The sequence below is a fragment of the Ciconia boyciana genome, chromosome 23, assembly GCF_034638445.1.
Source record: "Ciconia boyciana chromosome 23, ASM3463844v1, whole genome shotgun sequence".
Classification (NCBI taxonomy): domain Eukaryota; kingdom Metazoa; phylum Chordata; class Aves; order Ciconiiformes; family Ciconiidae; genus Ciconia; species Ciconia boyciana.
Genome location: NC_132956.1, coordinates 2,879,591 through 2,897,323, shown reverse-complemented (window position 1 = coordinate 2,897,323; position 17,733 = coordinate 2,879,591). Strand labels below are relative to the sequence as shown.

The window sequence follows — 17,733 nt, the reverse complement described above, 5'->3', positions numbered from 1 at the left end:
AGGACACTGGTCTGCGGGCACTGTAACAAAAGCGTGGGATGTTTCAGGAACTCAGTAAACTTCACTGGGTCACAACCCTCTCCTCCAAACACAAGGCTGCCCTTGATAACAGTAGCCCTGCAACCACGCTGCAGAGACAAGCCTCTATGCCCTTATTTGCCCCTGCCCTCCAGACTTGAAGGGGAAACAAGCACCTCAAAGATGAGAAAAAACTGCCTACCCAAAACCATGGTCATGAACTTCTCCTCCACACCCACTTCCAGCAGCAACGGAGGCACATAGGTTATCCCTGCAGCCAGGCAGACCTCGAGGCCGAACGTCAGGGAGTTGACCAGCAGGAGCTGGGTCTTGCGGTTGTGGAAAAGCATGCTGACCCAGGCTCTCTGAGCCATGCTGCCCCGACACCCCTTACTGACAGAGGGCTGTGTCGCTCTGGTGCTCCCAGGGATGCCCCACAGGCAAGGTCTGGAGCTTCCCTTCCTGGTCTGCTGGACAGATGCTGCCTTCCATTTTTGGCAACAGTGAATGAACCGTCTTTTCCTCTTCCTCTTATTGCAAGATGTGGCCCCAGCAATGTCGAGTCCGGGTGTGGGCAGGCAGGGATCCCACTCCAGGCTTCCCCTTCTGCTCACATGCTGTGGTCTGAGAGAAGAGAGAGCTTGTTAGGCACAGCGGGGACCAGGGCAGGGGAAAGGGCTAAAACCAGGTACCACACAGACACATCATCGCTGAAAGAGACACCCTCCATCCCAACAGGCTTGCAGGCACGAGAGGATGAAGAGAGGACATCTGTGAGAGCAGCAGAGTTAAAAGACACGAACTACATTGGTGCCAGGTTTCTCTCCAAGAGCTTGTGACAGGTGAGACAGGCACCTGTCAGACATGGTTTGGGAAAATCCAATCCTGCCTTCGGGCTAAGGGAGGTCTAACGACCTCTCAGTGTCCTGTCCAGCCTCATCTTATAGATGGGCAGTTGTAGCAGAGAGACAAAGGATTTAGGGTCCCCTCTCCCGGTGAAATCAATTAAGAGTCCCCTTCAAGGACCAGGGCTGCAGGCACTCGCCTGCAGTCACACAGGGTCATCTCTAGAGACCCACGCCACTGCCTAATGACCGGGGCATCCTCCGTGCTGCTCCACAGGCTCCCAGGGAAGCAGTTTCACCCAAATCCTGTCTCCAGCCCCTGAGACGGGGCACAGAGAACAGATGGTGCCTCCATGGAGTTTCACAAACAAACCTGACCCACTTTAGCCTCATCTAACAGTGAACAGCAATTACCTTACTCATTAGTCTGAGTCATTTATTTGCCCTGTAACGTGCTCCCTCTCTCCAGCCTTCTTCAGAGGGGAGAGGCCACCAGATCAGGACAGGGGCTAAGCAGCTAAGGCAAGAGTAAGCAGATGCCTCTTAGTAACCTGTTATGAGCCCACCACTATGTCAGTCTACAAATATAAAAAATCCTGCAAGGTTACCAGCATCCAAAGGTTACTAGTCCACCAAACTGCTGTTTTCCTAAAAGCATCTTGGGAAGATGGTCTGTAGGTATGCTGGGAAAGGTAGAATGGGTTAGCAAGAAGGGTGACATTAAGCTCCTGTACAGACATCGGTTTAGGAGTAAAACAAACTGCAGCCTAATTTTCAGGATTCACATGGTCTAACTTCTCACCCTAAATGAGCCACCACTGAGTTTCTCTGTGGGGACATGGCGTAACAGGTCTCGCTGGCCCGAACATGCTTCAGCTCATGACCCATTCCTGGACTGTGCAGCGTGCTCCCAATCTGCACAGAAGCTTCTGCCTCCTGTCCCACCACAAGGCAGCCCCCAAGTACTTTGGGTCCTTTGGACGAAGGAGGCTGAACGGAATGTGAGACATGCAGGCGGAGGAGTTTATCTCCACTTGCTCCCTCCCTAGCTGTGGGGAAGCTGTAACTGCGTACGTGCCTGCCTGTACACCCCCTCCATGCCAGAGCAGCTAGCTGGTACAGAGTTTCACTTACTTAGCTGCAGAGAGTGAACCCATCAGAAGAAATGAGGTACAAGTCCAGTTTTGCAGCCCAGTCCCCCTCTAAATTCTTTCCCTCAATTACAGGGGAGAGGAAAAGACTCCTACAGGGAACATCTCCAGGCCAACATTCGCCTCCCTCCTCAGCACGCTGAGGCAATCAGTGCTGGAGGCCATGCCTGGCAGAGCAGGTCAGACCTCGCAGAGCTGGAACGGCTGCTTGTCAGAGGGCCGAGCGGGATGCAAAGTGTGTACGCAGGAGGAGCCGCTGAACCAGCAGCATGCTGGACCATAGCCTTGCCACAGCTCCACTTGGGCAGAGATAAAACTCCACGTTATCACCAAACATAGTGCAAATTAGTGTTACCTAACGTCACAGAGCACATTTATTTGAGCTCCATCACTGCACAAGTGTTAGCAGACAGGTACAGTTGGGACAGGTACAGTTTCTGCATTCTCCCTTTTCTCCTTCTTCCCCTCTTGCCATCAACCAAGCAACCCACACGGAGATGACTGGGTGAAGCTGGAAGCGTGGTTATGAGGTTTCTACCACGATGCAAGCATCGCTCTCTGCCTCTGGCTGCTGCAGAGGAGAGGCACCACTCCTGAGCTGAGGAGTTGACAGGCTGCCAATTACACACAATAAGTACTGATTATTTTCCTTCCAGGATCCCTCACCTTCCCCCTCCACACTCACTTAGACCTCGACTGTCACAAAAGGTATCTCCTTTTAACAACTGTGAACATTTAAATGACTTGCCCAAGGTCAAATAGCAAGCTAACGGCAGAGGGGGAACAGCAACAGTTTTCCTTTAATCACTAGACATGGCTTCAAAGGAATACTCAGAGGCCCCAGATAAGCTCAGCATTACTTCAGATGCACTCTATCTGCAAGGAAGCGACTGGGGGCAGCAACCACCTTTCTTAGATGTGGGCTAGACACAGGATGTCTCAGCCGTGTTCGTTTATGATGGGTGCCCAGCTGGCTGACAGCCTTGGGATAGGAATTTAAGCTGCAGCCCTCCAGCTCCAGCAGCACAAGCCTCGGTGCAGTTAGCTAGAGGAAGCAGACTCGCAAGCCAAAACTAGCTGAGCCACCATCACTCTGAGCTAGACCTGGAAGGGAGATGTAACGTCCACTGTCTGCTGTAGTCCAGGGTCTGGAGGGCTTACAGAGGGGGACTTATCCCAAGGTAAACCCCAAACGTTAAGTAAAAGATGTCTCACACACACACACATGCACGCGCGTACAGAGAAAAAAAAAAATTGTTTTCTTCCTTTTTATCACAGTGACATCTCTAGCACTGGGGAAGAAGCAGGAATCTCTACATCTCCCCGACTGCCTGAGAATTTCAGGTTGAGGTAGAGAGGCTGAATTTCTTATCAGCAGGTAAGAGAAGATCTGTCTCTTCCCCCTTCCACACTCTCAGAGGGCTTTAACGAAAAAATAAATCCCAGTGTACCCAGAGGCAATACTCATGCACAGCCAGAGATGAGAAGTTGTCAACAGCAATCAAGTCGTAGACACAGTTGCAACAGATCATGAACCCTTTTCTGTTTAAATTGCATTTTGTCCCAGTACCCATCAATTACTTTTTTTAAATTTTGTTCACAGAATACAGAGAGACAGATTGGCTTAGCTGGAAAGAAATGCTAGTGCAGACTAGGAAAATCACCTGAACTGTTGATCTGTAAGGGTGAGCAGAGGGATGGAAAAGGAAGATTTGGGAGGATCACAGGAGCCAGGATGAAAGCAAGCCAGAAGCCAGGACTCACCTCCTCCATGCAGAACACTGACAGGTGATCCCTGCAGCTCTGCCGAGCTGCGCTTCCCACAGCCAGCCCAGCCCGGGTACACAGCATTCAGGAAAAGCTACCTAAGTAGTTTGCAGGCAAGCAGAGGTGGAACCGAGCTGCAGGTACACACGCGGGTTTGGTTTCAGGGCCCTCCCTGCCTCCTGATAACACAGCACGCCGGTGTGTTATTAGCACCGCAACCACACCTGCGCCCGAGCCCCTCGCGCGAGGTGCTGAGCAAAGACAGGCTGCAGGCACCAGCCCTGCGAGCCCGCTGCTCGCAGAGTGCTTCGCCACTGCTGCCCAAACCAGCTCAGAAGGAAACTCCAGGCCTGGACTCACATCTGAACTTTACCCAAAGCCCTGTCCTGCTGTTAACATTTGTCACCTTCTCTTGCTGATCTGCTGGTACTTCACAAATAGCCAGCGGAGAGAGATTTAGTACATGGGATTATTATTTTCTTTTTAAAGACAATGAGATGTTCCCTGCTGTTTTGCAGGTAACAGTCTGGCTCTAAAGAACAGTCCCAGCAGCAAGGCCAAACATTTCATTTAAACCACTAATCTCTTGTAGGACCAGTTATCTGGCAGACTATGCAGGACTAGTTTGAGCCTGGTACTCTGTAACTTTGTCCTGACATGGAAGGAGTCACTTAAGCAAACCATCTCCTAGCTGGGAAATCCTGGTCTAACAGCAGCAGTTACACATACACAGGTGAGCTGGCAACAGCCCGTCCAGCCCAGTGGGGTCTGGCATCTTGTGATGGGGAGACCTTTCACAGTCAGGCGGGGGGTGGCTGGTCCAAAAAGCTGCATGACAGCAGGCACTTCTTGCCCTCTGGCCTCAGTTTCCCCAAACTTCTACAACAGGGACAGCATTTGCCTTCCCTAAGGAGCATAATGCCAAGCACCTTGACAAGGATAACAGCCATCCCCCCCAAAAAGGGGCGTACCAGCCCTTCTGCATAAGGTTTCCTGCACACAGAAGCAGAAGGGACCCACATGTGGGGCTTTTTCACAGCTGCTCACCGAGCTGTCGTGCCACGGGGACGTCATCTGCTGCTAAGCATTAAGGCTCTTCCTCTCCCTCCCCAAGGAGAAGTAAAGCATCTTTAAACCCAGGTTTCTGTTTTACGTTTAAGCTTGCAAACCAAACTTTTCCTTTCCTTTCTCTGCAGAGAAACAACAGATCAACTCTGAGAGGCTGGTTCACCTGGCAGCCAGGTAGGAGGGCGGGTCCTGGGGGCAGGAGCAAAGCAGCACACTGCCGGACAAAGGCAACCCGGAGAGGGCTCTCTGCCACCCACCTGGACAGAGGAGCCTTCTCAGCAATGGCAACCAAAGCAGAAGGGATTGCAGCTCCTGCAGTCCTGGTGTCTCCTGCCCCCTCTCTCCTCTTCTGCTTAAGCACCCAGAAGGACAGGGAGGAAGCCAGGCAGTCTGCCTCTGTGGAGCACAACTCACCTAGCAGCACTAACATGGAGCAAGGAGAAGGGACGAAGCCAGGGAAAGCAGCTTCCGAGAGTCCATTTCTCTAAAGGCAGTGGGCCAGCAGATTGGATTCATGCATTTCCCCTACTCAGTTTGTTCCCTGCTCATGTGCTACAGAAAAAGTTTTGACAAATGTCTTCCTGTGCTCGATGTGGTACAGAGACGCAGCAAGGCCCTCCTTGAGGAAACCCACGATCTGAACTTGAGAAAAGCACCAGCAAGTGCACAGACATGCACACGGAAATAGGACTGAATTTACTGGTGGTGTCAGATGTATGGACTCATTCACACGAAGCAACACCATCGCCAATAGAAGTTCACTTCCCACTTCCTTTCTCTCAGCCAGCGCAGACGTTGCTTTGTGTGCCCTCGCTAACTGACTTTGAACCACACCTTTCGCTTTTAGAAGAAACAAACCCCGAGACACCTGAAGAAAGCAGATTACGGGCAGGGCACTGATGGACACACACAAGAAAAGACTGAAAGACGTCTCTCCTCCTCCCAATCTCCTCAAATCTTTCCAACATAGGATCTTACAAGTAATTGCACCTAAACAGTGCTTTGACAGAATGAAGATTGAGGGATAGACATTTTAAAAATAAAATTTGGGTGTAGTTACGTGGCAGAGAAAAACTCATTTATTCCTCAGAAGAATCCATATCCTGCCACTTCATAATCGTTCCAGTCTCTCACATGGGTGCAGAAGGGACACGAGATGTTACTAAATGTGGTAGCACCCTCTCTGATTCATGACAGTCGTGCGCCTACCCTGCAGTTCAACAAACAGCCACAGTAATGATCTGACAACAGAGAATTAGATTCACCAACTATTTGTGACCTGTCAGGGCTCTGTAATAACCTGAGCCCTGTCTTATATGGGAAAAAAATTACCCCACAAAAGCCTTTGCCTTAGCAAAGGAAAAGGAAAAGCCTTAGCTTTCTGGAGAAGCATCCGAGGCAGCTGGTACTGGCCAGCGCTGGAGGCAGGAGATGGTGCCACGCAGGGAGCTCAGGTGGGGGATGCTCCAGTCCAGCAGTTCCCAGGTGACACGGACCTGCACCTTCCCTCCCCGCGGCACGGCAGGTTTGATGGAGAAACCGATTCCCAACAGGCAGCAGAGAGAGGGGAGGGTGAAGGGTATTGCTAGCCGTTGGGTTGCCATTCATAACGACAACGTTACATTTCCAACCTTCCAAGGGGCTCTTTATGAATGTTATTAATTCCCCGCTCCCTGGAAGCCCTTTGGAAGAAAGGGTGGGAGAGAGCACAAGAGCGAGTGCTTAGGGAAGGGCTGTTCATACAGTGCCAGATCCTTTCACAGCTATCAGTGTCCATTCACTGCAGCTGAATGTGAAATACACCATGGAGAATAGCTCTGGCAGGCTTGCGGGGGATGAAATGGAAAACTCACCTGACCTCTCCTGACCCTCTCCCCTTCCCCCTCCCCTCCCAAATCTCCTTGACCCCATTCACAGTGTGGGGAGAGGGGAGTGGTCATTAAGCAGGGATGGGAGAAGGGCGATTTATTTAGTCTTTCTGAATTAACTCTGCGTTTCCTTTGAGCTCAGGGGCTCCATTATATCGGCCTCGGCAGCTCGGCTTAGGGAAAGAGCAGCAGCGGGTGGAAATCCCCTCAGACAAGAACAAGGAAGGCCCCGGGCGCCCCAGCCCATTTGAAATTCCCTCCCTCACCCCACAGCGCAGTGTCCAGCAGCCCAGACACCGGGGTATATTAATCCAGGACAAATGCTAGATGCTACAGATGCGTCCAGTTACGGGAATGGGCAGGTCCCCACAACAGCTCAGAAGACCTTCCATGCAATTTGGTTCAAAGGGAGACATTTGAATTTGGCAGGACTGGAGGCTGGTTCTTTCCTGCTACGCTGCAACTGCTTCCTTGCAGCACCTACAATGTGATCATCCTGCTTTCAGGGCTATCTAAAAGCCAGAGCGCACAGACTGATTCCTGGCCCTAGAGACACACGCGCTGAGACTGAAAGCAGTTCACTACCATCTCCATTTTGTGAATTGAAAGTAAGAAGCCAAAGAGAGAAGAAGGGGCCAAGTTTTAAGCACCTGCAGCTAGCAGCTACTTTTCAGGGAGCTGCATCTCCCACTTTCCGTGGGCCACTAAACCAGACCGTACCCATTCAGACGCTGAGCAAAGCTCTCGTCTCCCATAACCACCAAGCCACTCACCTTCTCTGCGGATGGCTGGGGCTCACCGAGATGGAGTTTGAGATGCAATCTCAGGCCCTGCCAGGTTCCTGCTGCCTCAAGCACAGAGTGCAAGTCATTTCAGAGCTATGAGGATACATCTGCAACTGCCAGGGAGCAGAGGTGGGGCACAAACCACCCGGTGACCTTCCCTCTACCTTCGGCCTTCCTAACCTGGGAGGCTGGTTACTCCTGACAGTTAGCAGGGTTGGGCTGTTCCTGAGCCAGCCCGAGGGACTGGTTCATGTCTGCAGAAGCACTGGGAGGCGTTTGCTTCTGTTATCAGTGGTTCCTTCAGGTAAAGGTGCATCTGTGAGGGCAAGTGACTGTTGAGTGTCTTCCATGTTTTACAGTAAGCAGCAAGGGCATGTGAAACAGGTCACTGTTTGTCCCACATTCATCAAATGAATAAAGCAAAGCCACCAGGGAAAGCCTATGGACAGCAAGGTCCCTATAAGACGGATGAGAAGGTCAAAATATTTGTTAAGAATGGGCATTAGGACAGTACGCTTTCCCAACCCAGCAGGCTAACAGCACTGTCCTCGCTCTGCCTACCATACAGAGAGGATGCTTTCCAGGGTGGAGAAAGATCTGCCCCGCTTACCCTTCACCCTGCACATCTCTGGTACCTCACGCTCCTTTCAGGAGCCATGCCAATAGCTCTATGGACTCTTTATCCTCACCCCACAACACAAACATCAAACAGGCAGCAGGGCAGCCCACAGGCTCCACTGGCCTCCTGTCCCACAACCCGCTTCTTCCTCCAGCAGACAAAGGAATTGCTCCTGGCAGGAGGCTTTCTCCCAGGCTTTGGCTGCCTTACCTCCCGTGCTGGCCTGTTTGACCAGCGGAAAAGATACAGCAGCAATGAGTGGCCAGTTCCAGCCCATCCTCCTCCTCCCCTCGCCGTTACAAACAGGAACCGCCTGTCTGACTAACGAGGTCACTGACTCAGCGGAGGCCACGCTGACACTTTCGGGGCTTGCCGCGCTTCTCAAAGGGACAGACATCAGCTCAGCACACACCGCGATGCCAGCGGTGTCTTTAACTCTCCTGCAGTTGGCAGGCGTCATTGCCACGTTAACGCAGCGGCAGCAACAGGCTTCAGGCTGCCAGGGAGATCCTGCTGCAGTCCACGCTAGGAGGAGCGTGGCCAAGATAAGATAGGGTGCAGAGAGGATCTGGGCGCTGTGCTTTCTCCAGACAAGCAGGGACCAAGGCTGAAGGGCTTGAAACCTTGCCTTGCTGGTCTGTAGCTCTGGCCCATTTCCATCAGGGACACTGCAAAAGATGACTGCACCGGAGGGCAAAGTTCAGCAGCGATGCGATGAAGGACTGAGTGCCCCAATAAATATCCCGTAGCTGAGCTCAGCTGCAGAGGGATCTTTAGACTGTGCTGAAGGAACCACAATGGGACTGCTTGTGCCTGCCACGTGGTAGGACGCTCTCGCAGTGTTTTACCTGCTTAGGACCGGCATCTAATCACTAAACTTCATTAAGCACACAAAAGCCTCACACACTCCTAAACACACGCAATGCGACCAAAGCAGCGGCATTTTCAGCCTCTGCTCTCAAGAGCCTCACTCCTTCTGGTCACCCTTTCCTGAGTTGGCGTCAGGTCTGCTATAAACAACTCAAGACCTCCAGACAAGGTTGGCTGGCTCTACATCAGAGCTACAGCTTTGTTTTGCTACTGCATGACCCAAGCTCTTGCTTTTATTCATGAGAGGAGCCCCTGTTTTGGAGCGGGAGGGGAAATGAAAGACGATCTGGTTCTGCTTTTCACTTGAGCTCATTTTTGGTGTTTAAATACTGTGCCCATCACCCTGGCATTTGGTCTGAGTCAGCCTCTCCCCCACCCCCTCTTCTTTTTTTATTATTTTTAGCAGAAGAATAAAAATGTAAATTGAAGTGGAAAGGGAAAAAAATAAGCCCCCTCCAGGTGCCCCCCTTCTCCGCAGCGTGGTAACGGGCACAGATTATATCCAGCACCACATGACCAGGGCCCGTATTTATATGTCAGTGTGTAAAACCTACCCTGCTGAGCCGCCTTTTCTCTGCCTGAGGCTGGGGGCTTCTGCTACGCGTCTAGTCAAACAGGCCCACAAAGGGGATTAAGGAGAGCCCCTCAGCCCCGCAGAGTAATCCATCAAATTATCCCTTGTTGGCGTTGCTGTCCTCTTCAGAGAGGGGGGAAAAAAAAAAAAAAAAAAAAGCCCTCCAAAGGCTTTTAAAGGCACTGAAATTACACTTGAGCCTGAAACACTCCACCCAGCTGCTGTAGCGCACAGTACAATGGGCTGGTTGTAAAGGGAATACCGGGAAGCGAGGGGCGAGGAAAAAGAGATGGACACTGTTAAAAAGGGCAGCAGCCTCCCCATGTGTGAAACTCCAACAGGTGGCTCAGACCCCCCCACTCCCGGGACCCCGCAGCAGAGCCGGCCCCGATAACGCCAGGCTGCACCTCCCGCCCACCCGCGCTCCCCTGCCGAGGGAGGCTCTGGGATGCGTTTGCTGTGCTCGGACAGACCCATGGACACGTCCTCATCAGAGGCGAGGCTTGCAAAGGCAGAGTCTGCACCCAGCCATGGAGGAGCGCCCGACCGTCTCCTGCCAGGGACCAGGGCTGAGGTCCAGCAGTGCCCCGGACCACAGGCTGTAGCACTGTCACCCCATGCTACCTAGACAGTCGCCAGAGCCCTGCAGCCGGACAGTCCTTCAAAACCCCTGCAGAACACCTAACGCAGACAACAGGTTTGTCTAAGGCTCACGGCATCTTCACCGGTGCCCCCACAGGCAAAGCAAAGCCAAAGAAAGATCACCCACCAAAACTCTGTGAATGTCCACTTGGACATTGAATCTGTACTTTCTTCCACTGCAGCTACCTAAATTGCACATGAACTTTTGTGCTGGTCATCACTGCCCTATTCTGAGGTATGAAGTCCTCTGTCCACCAGCCCTGCCTAAGCAAGCACATGGGATTTCATAGGTTTGCATTATTGTAATCCTTCTTAGGGAGAAATGATCACTGGGAGTGAAATAGGGAAAGCAGATAGTAAAGCACTTCACCAACAAACTGGAACTGGCAAAGAGAGAGCAAACCAGTTCTGGTGGAAAGCTGTTACTGTGTACAGAGAACACATGGCTGTCCCACTGCATGCTACACAGGCCACCTTAGTACTGAAAACAGTGACACACAACTTCTTAGTTTTGATCTGAGTAGAAAAAGAATAATTTCCCCATCTGTTACAGGGAAGAGATGGGAAGGCAGAAACCCTCGCTCTTTATTGTGTCCACTTTGCAATGCCTGTTCACAGGGCTGGGAAAATGGGAAGTGAAGTTGGAACTTCTTGTTTCCAACAAAAGCACAAATGCTGCATAATGGGACGTCTGACTCCTCCACAAGCCAACGCGATACTTCGGCTCCTCCTGCCTCCTGCTGGCTCCAAGGCAGCTCTAGGACTTCTACCCCATGATAGAGCTTCATCATTTCTGGCTCTATTTAGAAAGCTGTGAGAGTCACAGGGCCAGCTGAGTCTCAGGACCAGCCCTGGGGTGGAGAAGACAGTTCTGATGTACTAGCAAAAACCAGGGCCCAGAGCAGAGGCCACGGCTGGCACTGACATGTGAGATTGCAAATCCAGACCATCAACCATGGATCCCAGGCCAGCAGCGGCCAGGAGCTCTGCAGAAACAAACTGCCAAGCCCCAGCAGGAGGGCTGAAGGGGTATTCATTAGCCCAAACCGTACCCCAATGGGCTGATAATAAAGTAGCAGTGAGGGGTCTGACAAATTTAACCACAGCGGGAGCTGCTGCCACCTAACACTGAAATCTAACCTTCCCTCATTTTGCCAGAAGTCATGTTTGGCGAGGTCTGTGCCTAGGAAAGAGGGAGGAGAGCAACCAACTAAAACTCCACACATGGCAGTCCTCGGAGAGCAACAGGCGCAGACTTATACAGTCCCTTTTGCTTAAAGTTTTGGGAGCACGACCTTGTGCTCTTCCTCAAAGGATATACTTTGAATCCTAGACACACACAGAACTAATGGGCTCTTTTGTAATCACATGGTAGTTAGTCCATTTTTTCATGGTAATTTTCTGGTCTGCAATTCCAGTTATTTGTGTCCCTGCCGGAGAAGTTTGATGCTAACATATCTCTCAGCAAGCCCTTTGACCTTCGCTGGCAGGTTGGTGGGTTTCTCCCTCTCTGTTTTCTGTCTCTAAAATGAGGTCATGGCTTTGAATGAGACAAAGAGCCTTTGCAGCATGAGGAATAGCCCCAAGACAGCTGTGAGTACAGAACCCCCATCAGTCACATCAGACCCTGAGTGCCTGAGAGGCAAGCGAGCTGGGCAGCAGCCCACAGCTCTCCTGGGAACGGCTGGGTTTTACCCCTCTGCTCTGAGAAGAGATCATGCAACTGCTCATATCAGAGCTGGTGCAAGAACAGATGTGGAACAGGCAGCCACCCATGGTGGACAAATTCAAAGGGGGAGGGAACAAAGCAAAACTCTCCAAATACTTTGGACTGGGAGTTGCTGTAAGATATCGCTGTCCCCGCTGCCTGTCCCTCTGGGAGAGTGACCAGTTCCACCCTGCTTGCTGGCTGTCTAGCCGCCCGTGTTTCCAGTCCACCCTCTTGGCTTCAGCGGCCAGTGGAGTTGAGTTTATGCTGATATGCCAGACTGTCAGTAAGGCACCTTCTGTCACACCAGCCATGGGCCAGCACCCTCTGCCAAAGGGACAGGCGAAGAGCACGTGTACAGGGAATAACAGGATTTCTCTAGGGTGCACTAAGGTCAAAGACCACGTATCAGAGTCCTGATCTTAGAAGAACAGCAGTTTTATGTGGCCAGGGTAGCAAAAACTGTGCACAAGCCCTGACTTCTGCCTGCAGCACACTGACTTCTCTGTGTTAACAAGGGCTCTCAGATCACTGCTGGAGTGGAGAGGCTTTTCCTTATCATGACAGACCAGTCATGAGGCCTGGGTCTGAAAACATGAGATTCGATGATTTTACTTCTGCCTGAAATTGCCTGGATAATCACAAAGATAAGAAGCAATCAGATTTTATTTTTTAAGACAGATAAGTTTCACTGGAAGATCTTTATGGGAAACTTAAGAAGCCTTTTCCTTTCCCCGTTCTCACTAACAGTTCAATGTGTTATGGACTCCGAACGTGCAGGGATTTAACATTAAGCTGTAGCCGTTCACACAGCAGCACGGAGTATCTGGAAGGGGAGTTTTCCACTTTTGAAAAGACAAGGCTCAAAGCTGCCATTTCTATAGGAGGTGAATGGAGCAAGGCATTTCACCACCCCCCTCACTCCCCACCCCGTCTCTCCTTACAAACAGGAACCTAACTTCTATTTTGAGCCCTGGAAAGAGTATCAGCCCTAAATTATTAGCCTTTTAGTAATTAAGCATGGAGGTCAAGTTTAAAGCTCCCTGGATTTTGCAGAGCACTCTGAGCAGGGGTGCTCAGGCTTTTTGTTGCACATGGTTAGTTTCTCACTCTGATACAGAGTACAGACTGCATCTATCATGGAGGACAGGCAGGAAAGCGGTCCAAGCGCTGAAGTTACTTAGCGCTTGCTGAAAAAGTCTGCTGTAACGGCAGAGGATAAATGAAAGTTTGTGCATTTCAGATGCCGAGTAGAGGCAGGATTTCCTCTCCATGCTGGGCTCTCTCTTGCCCATGTTTACTGGAGTAAAGTTCAGTGAGCTACAATACAAATGAAGCAGAAAGACCTCTGATATTCCTGCAACATGCTTTGGGCTGCCTTGGGCAAACAGCCAGGGCACCTTGGGCAGGCACAGTGCTGGCTTTGCCCCGTAAGAGCCGGGAAAGGGCTCATCACCAGCATCGTCCCAGGCCATTCCGGCTGTGCATCAGCATGTGCTAACTAGCCTCAGTCAGAGTCTTCTGTTAGCAGAGGGGATAGCTAGCATTCCCTGCTCTTGCCCAAAAGGCTTATATGCTGCTATCAACACTGGCCACAGACAGTGATGAATGGGAGTATCTGGGGGCAGTACAAATGTAGACTGTGTTCACAGAAATCAAAGATGAAAGAGGCCCTGTTGAATCATCCTCCCCGGGGCTGCTGCAGGACTGCTCCCAATAACACATTCTCCAGTGATTTGTCCAGTCTGGATGGATGGATCTCGAGCACTGAGGTTGCAAGAATTTCCCCTGAAACAATATCCATGGGCTAAGAGATTTAATAGCTGGGAAGCATCCTTCCTTCCTGCCCCCTCCGCCTGCCCCCCCCACCCCGAGTTATCCCCTGTGTAATTCCTGCGCTCTCCTTTTTATATGCATGGTCAGACCCCTCTCCAGACTACATTTAGCCACTCTCCTAAACCTAGCTTTAGTCAATTCTCATGAAAAGCCACCCTTCCAGGCCCATTAATTGCTCAGTCGGCCTTGGCTGTAGCACAGCAGCCTTTTGTTCTAGCATTGCTCCAGCTGCTCCCACCGCCCCTCGCACACAGGAGTCGTTTGTCATAAACATTCCCAAACGCACCTCTGGAGTCCAACAGCAACAGTGCCCGCACAAAGCCCTCCCCTGTCACGCCAAGAGCCAGTACCTGGTACACACAGACTGCTGCCTTGGAAAGCCACTGTCATCTCATTGTTCCTTTGTGCTCCATCTCTTTGTATTTATGAACTGCCGCTCACCACAGACCTACAAGGAAGCTCTCTCTGTGATCAGAACAACCCTTTATTCTGTTTGCACAGCTCTAAGCAAAGAGAGGATTTTTTCCAGAATCCAGACCAAGGCAGCGCAGCAATAACCAGTACACCACACGGGCAGGGACAACGCTAACAGAGGACACTCAGCACAGCAGTGTCAGCTCAGGCCTTGTAGACCACCGAAATGCTTTGGGTACCCCCTCTCCAAACAGAAGACTGCAACAGAAGTGGCACTACAGCCCTGGGCAGAGGGGAGAGAGACCAGCATAACATCCTGGATCGGTGGGAGATGCTTCTCCAGAGGCAGAGTACAGCCCAACATTTCCAGACAGAGCATTGCTGATGGAAAAAGCATAAAATCACCAGCAGGGAACTCACGCGCAGGTTCTAGAGTAATGCAGAGGCTTTTGGTCACTGTGCAGAGAGGACAGAGAACTGAGTGCGTACACTTACATCCACTTCAAATCTGACTGAAGAGCCAGTTCTGCCCATTGCTCCTAAATTAGAAGCAGACAATTGGGAGGAGATAGCAGAATAGCGTTAGATTTGAGGCTTGATCACCACCTCAGTTTCTTTGATGTAGCAGGTCAGATCCCAGCAGGAATCACTCCTAATGTTTGGTAAAGAAAGTGTGATCCACGGATTTTATTGCACACACCATTTCACCAAAAGTCTTAACCCATAAATCTAAAGCAAGATTTAGATGTTATCCGCAACTATGTACACATAATTCCTGAAGTTGGCTCTAGCCTGCTCTGCAGGAACTTTAATGTTTTTTGAGTGCTGACAACTTGCATGGATTTGAGTCACTGCACTCATTATATTTGCATTTTTCTTGAAGTCCTAGCTCCTGGAGACAAACCACCATAGAGAACTTCAGCTTCCAACAAAATGAAGGAAAAAAAATCTGCTCCCTTGATTGAAGAGAAAAACCTTAGACCTCACAAACCAAACCCAATGCCCGCTGTTGTTTTAAGTGTCTTTTTTCAAATAAACCTCATTATTTTGCCAGAGGCCATCCTTACACCTTCTGAGTATTCAAAACCTGGCAATTATGAGCATTCATCTGCAAGTCATCAGAAGCTGGTTCTTTCTGAAATCGACAGAGCTGTCTTCATGTGCTACTCAAACAAGGTTCCCCTGGATGTAAGACAGGGCCAGCTCCTAGAGATCTGGACTAGCTGCAGTTTCTTTCAGTGCATGTACATGGAGAAAGAAAAACTGTTCAGAGCTGCAAATCAAGCACCTGCTTATTGCTGTGTGTGTTCCAGCCACCCTCCAGCACTGAGACAAAGAAGCCATTCGGACCACATTCCTACATTACATTTCTTATTTTGCCAGACAATATTCATGGGGGTCTGTTTCTCCTCTTTTGCAGGCTGACAAAATGTTAAACAAATATTTTTGAACTGCAAGAGGAACTGACATTTTAGGATATGAAAACAAGGAGAAAGGGCACAAATTTGAGGACCTCCAAGGAACAGCATGCATACAAATAATAACAATCATAATAAAATGGTGACTTTATAGTTCTACTTAGTTATGTTTTTTGAACAAGCAACTCGATAGCTTAGCTGGTGGACACATCACCAACTTTCTGCAGTTCTGTAGTACAAGATCAGACTCAGATTCTTACAGCAGTGAAGAGCAACAGCAGCACAAGAAATAGAACAGGCTTCAAGGGCTATGTGGATTCAACATATTGTTAGTCTTAGATAGAGATAAATGTGGTTTGACTGAACAATACAAGCATCAGGACACAGAACTGCAAAAATAATCCTTTGGTTTACTATCTTCCTATTCTTTTGTTTTGTGGTGAGTGCAAGATTTCCTTTACGTTATGCAGCTCCATGCTCACAGGCAGTTGTCTATATTGCTTGGCTACCTTGGAGAGACTGCTTTAAAGTTTCCCCTCCGATTTTTAAAAGCAAGGATTGCTCTGTGAGGGTCTCTGTCCCCTTTCTTAGCTGAGCCCTAGGGTTCCTGTTTTCACATGGATAGCTTTGATGTCTGATAGCTTCTCATGACTCCCTTGCTCCACTCATAGCGCAACCTTGATCATGAGTTTAACCGCACAGCTGAAGGATCACACGAATCCGCAGATTGGCTGTCTAGGGTTAGTTTTAGTTAAAAGTAGCTGTCTTATGCTGACTGCCTCCCACCTCCTGCAGAAGCCACAGGGCATGATCATATGATGGAATTATTTGCAACAGCAGAAATGAACGGAGATACGCCAGATATAACTCTTCTTCGTTTCTGTGTATCCCTCTCTGTGCCATCTTACTTCTCTCCATCCATACTTACTTCTCTTGAGGTACAAGGCTTTACAATTATTATTGCCTGGTTACCCCAACCACTACCTGCAGCTGCTCTCCTCCCACCCCTCTGGTCCTTTTGCTCCTGCTCCCTCATAGTCTTGAATCCATCGCAAACCTCCACAACTTTCATCCAATGGGTCAAGTCTTTTGCTTTGATGTTGTCTTAGCCAAGATAAGGAGATAGCAACACACACATTAAAGAAAATGCAAAACAGTCAACTACCAAAACAAGACACTCCTTGGATGAACTGCTCCAACATAGAGAAAGGTGGAGGATAAACACAAACAGATGTTATTCACACCGCTTATAGCTCGTCTGAAAAGCTCTGCAATCCCACTTGACAAAAGTGGTAGAAGCCTCTGAAGAGACTGAAGTCAAAGGAGTGCATTAGTACTACATCCATTGCTGTGTATGAAATACACTTAAATTGCCTGAGAATATACAGTCATTGAGAGAGACCATCAGCAAATTACTTCGTAATGTCTGTTATGTGTTTTTTCTTGTCATGTAAGCAAGCTCCGAGCACTGGTCTAGCCTGGTACCAGACCTGACAGACTAATAGGCAGCTTGAATCAAACCAACCGCTAGTCAGGTCCAGGGATGAATACACAAATGAAGCGGTATTCTGAAGTTCTCTGCCACATCACCGTCTGCAGTACTCCTTAGAAAGGAGAGTAGTCAGGAAACTGCCATGGGCATGACTTTTCACGCTGTTTTTTGTCAGTGTAAAACTATGGAAGCTGGAGATTGAGACTAATAAAATCTAGTGGATTAGAAATATCACGTATAAATACTACTTTTATAGAGTATCAATGTTTGTCTTCCTTTGCTTTTGTACATTCCTCAGAAGTAATTTGCAAACCCTCAGAGCTTCTTGTGGATCCAACACAAAAGGCTGTGGGTTAAGATTTTCAGAGTGATGCAGGCACTCTGCAGACAGGCTAATATTTCCAAAGAGGCTTTCAAAAAGACACGCAAGGAGACCCATGCAGTTATGTTTGAAGAGCAGTTTCTGCCCTGTCACTTCATCGTACAATGGATTTGATGCTTTTAGGAGCAGCTTTTTCGGTCCATACTCTGAACAAAGCTTCTACTAGCAGCTTCATTACAAAACTGGGCAGCTAAGGTTTGTTTTGTTCTGTTTTGTTTTTTTTTTTTTTAAGAGTGCGCACTCACAATCCCATCAGCCACAAGAGTCCAGCCATCA

The 17,733-nt window shown here is 49.7% G+C and overlaps 1 protein-coding gene across 3 annotated transcripts in view; it reads right to left on the bottom strand.

Moving 5' to 3' along the window:
- The window catches only part of SLC45A3 (solute carrier family 45 member 3), a 33,241-nt gene that overhangs the window by 12,148 nt on the left and 3,360 nt on the right, over positions 1–17,733 (bottom strand). For all 3 annotated transcript variants that reach the window (XR_012039564.1, XM_072845051.1, XM_072845050.1), the window contains one exon: positions 221–642. Coding sequence is in view for 2 of the 3 variants with exons in the window: in XM_072845051.1 (XP_072701152.1) it covers positions 221–392 (172 nt within the window). In the remaining variant the exon portion in view is untranslated. The remainder of the gene's footprint in view (positions 1–220; positions 643–17,733) is intronic.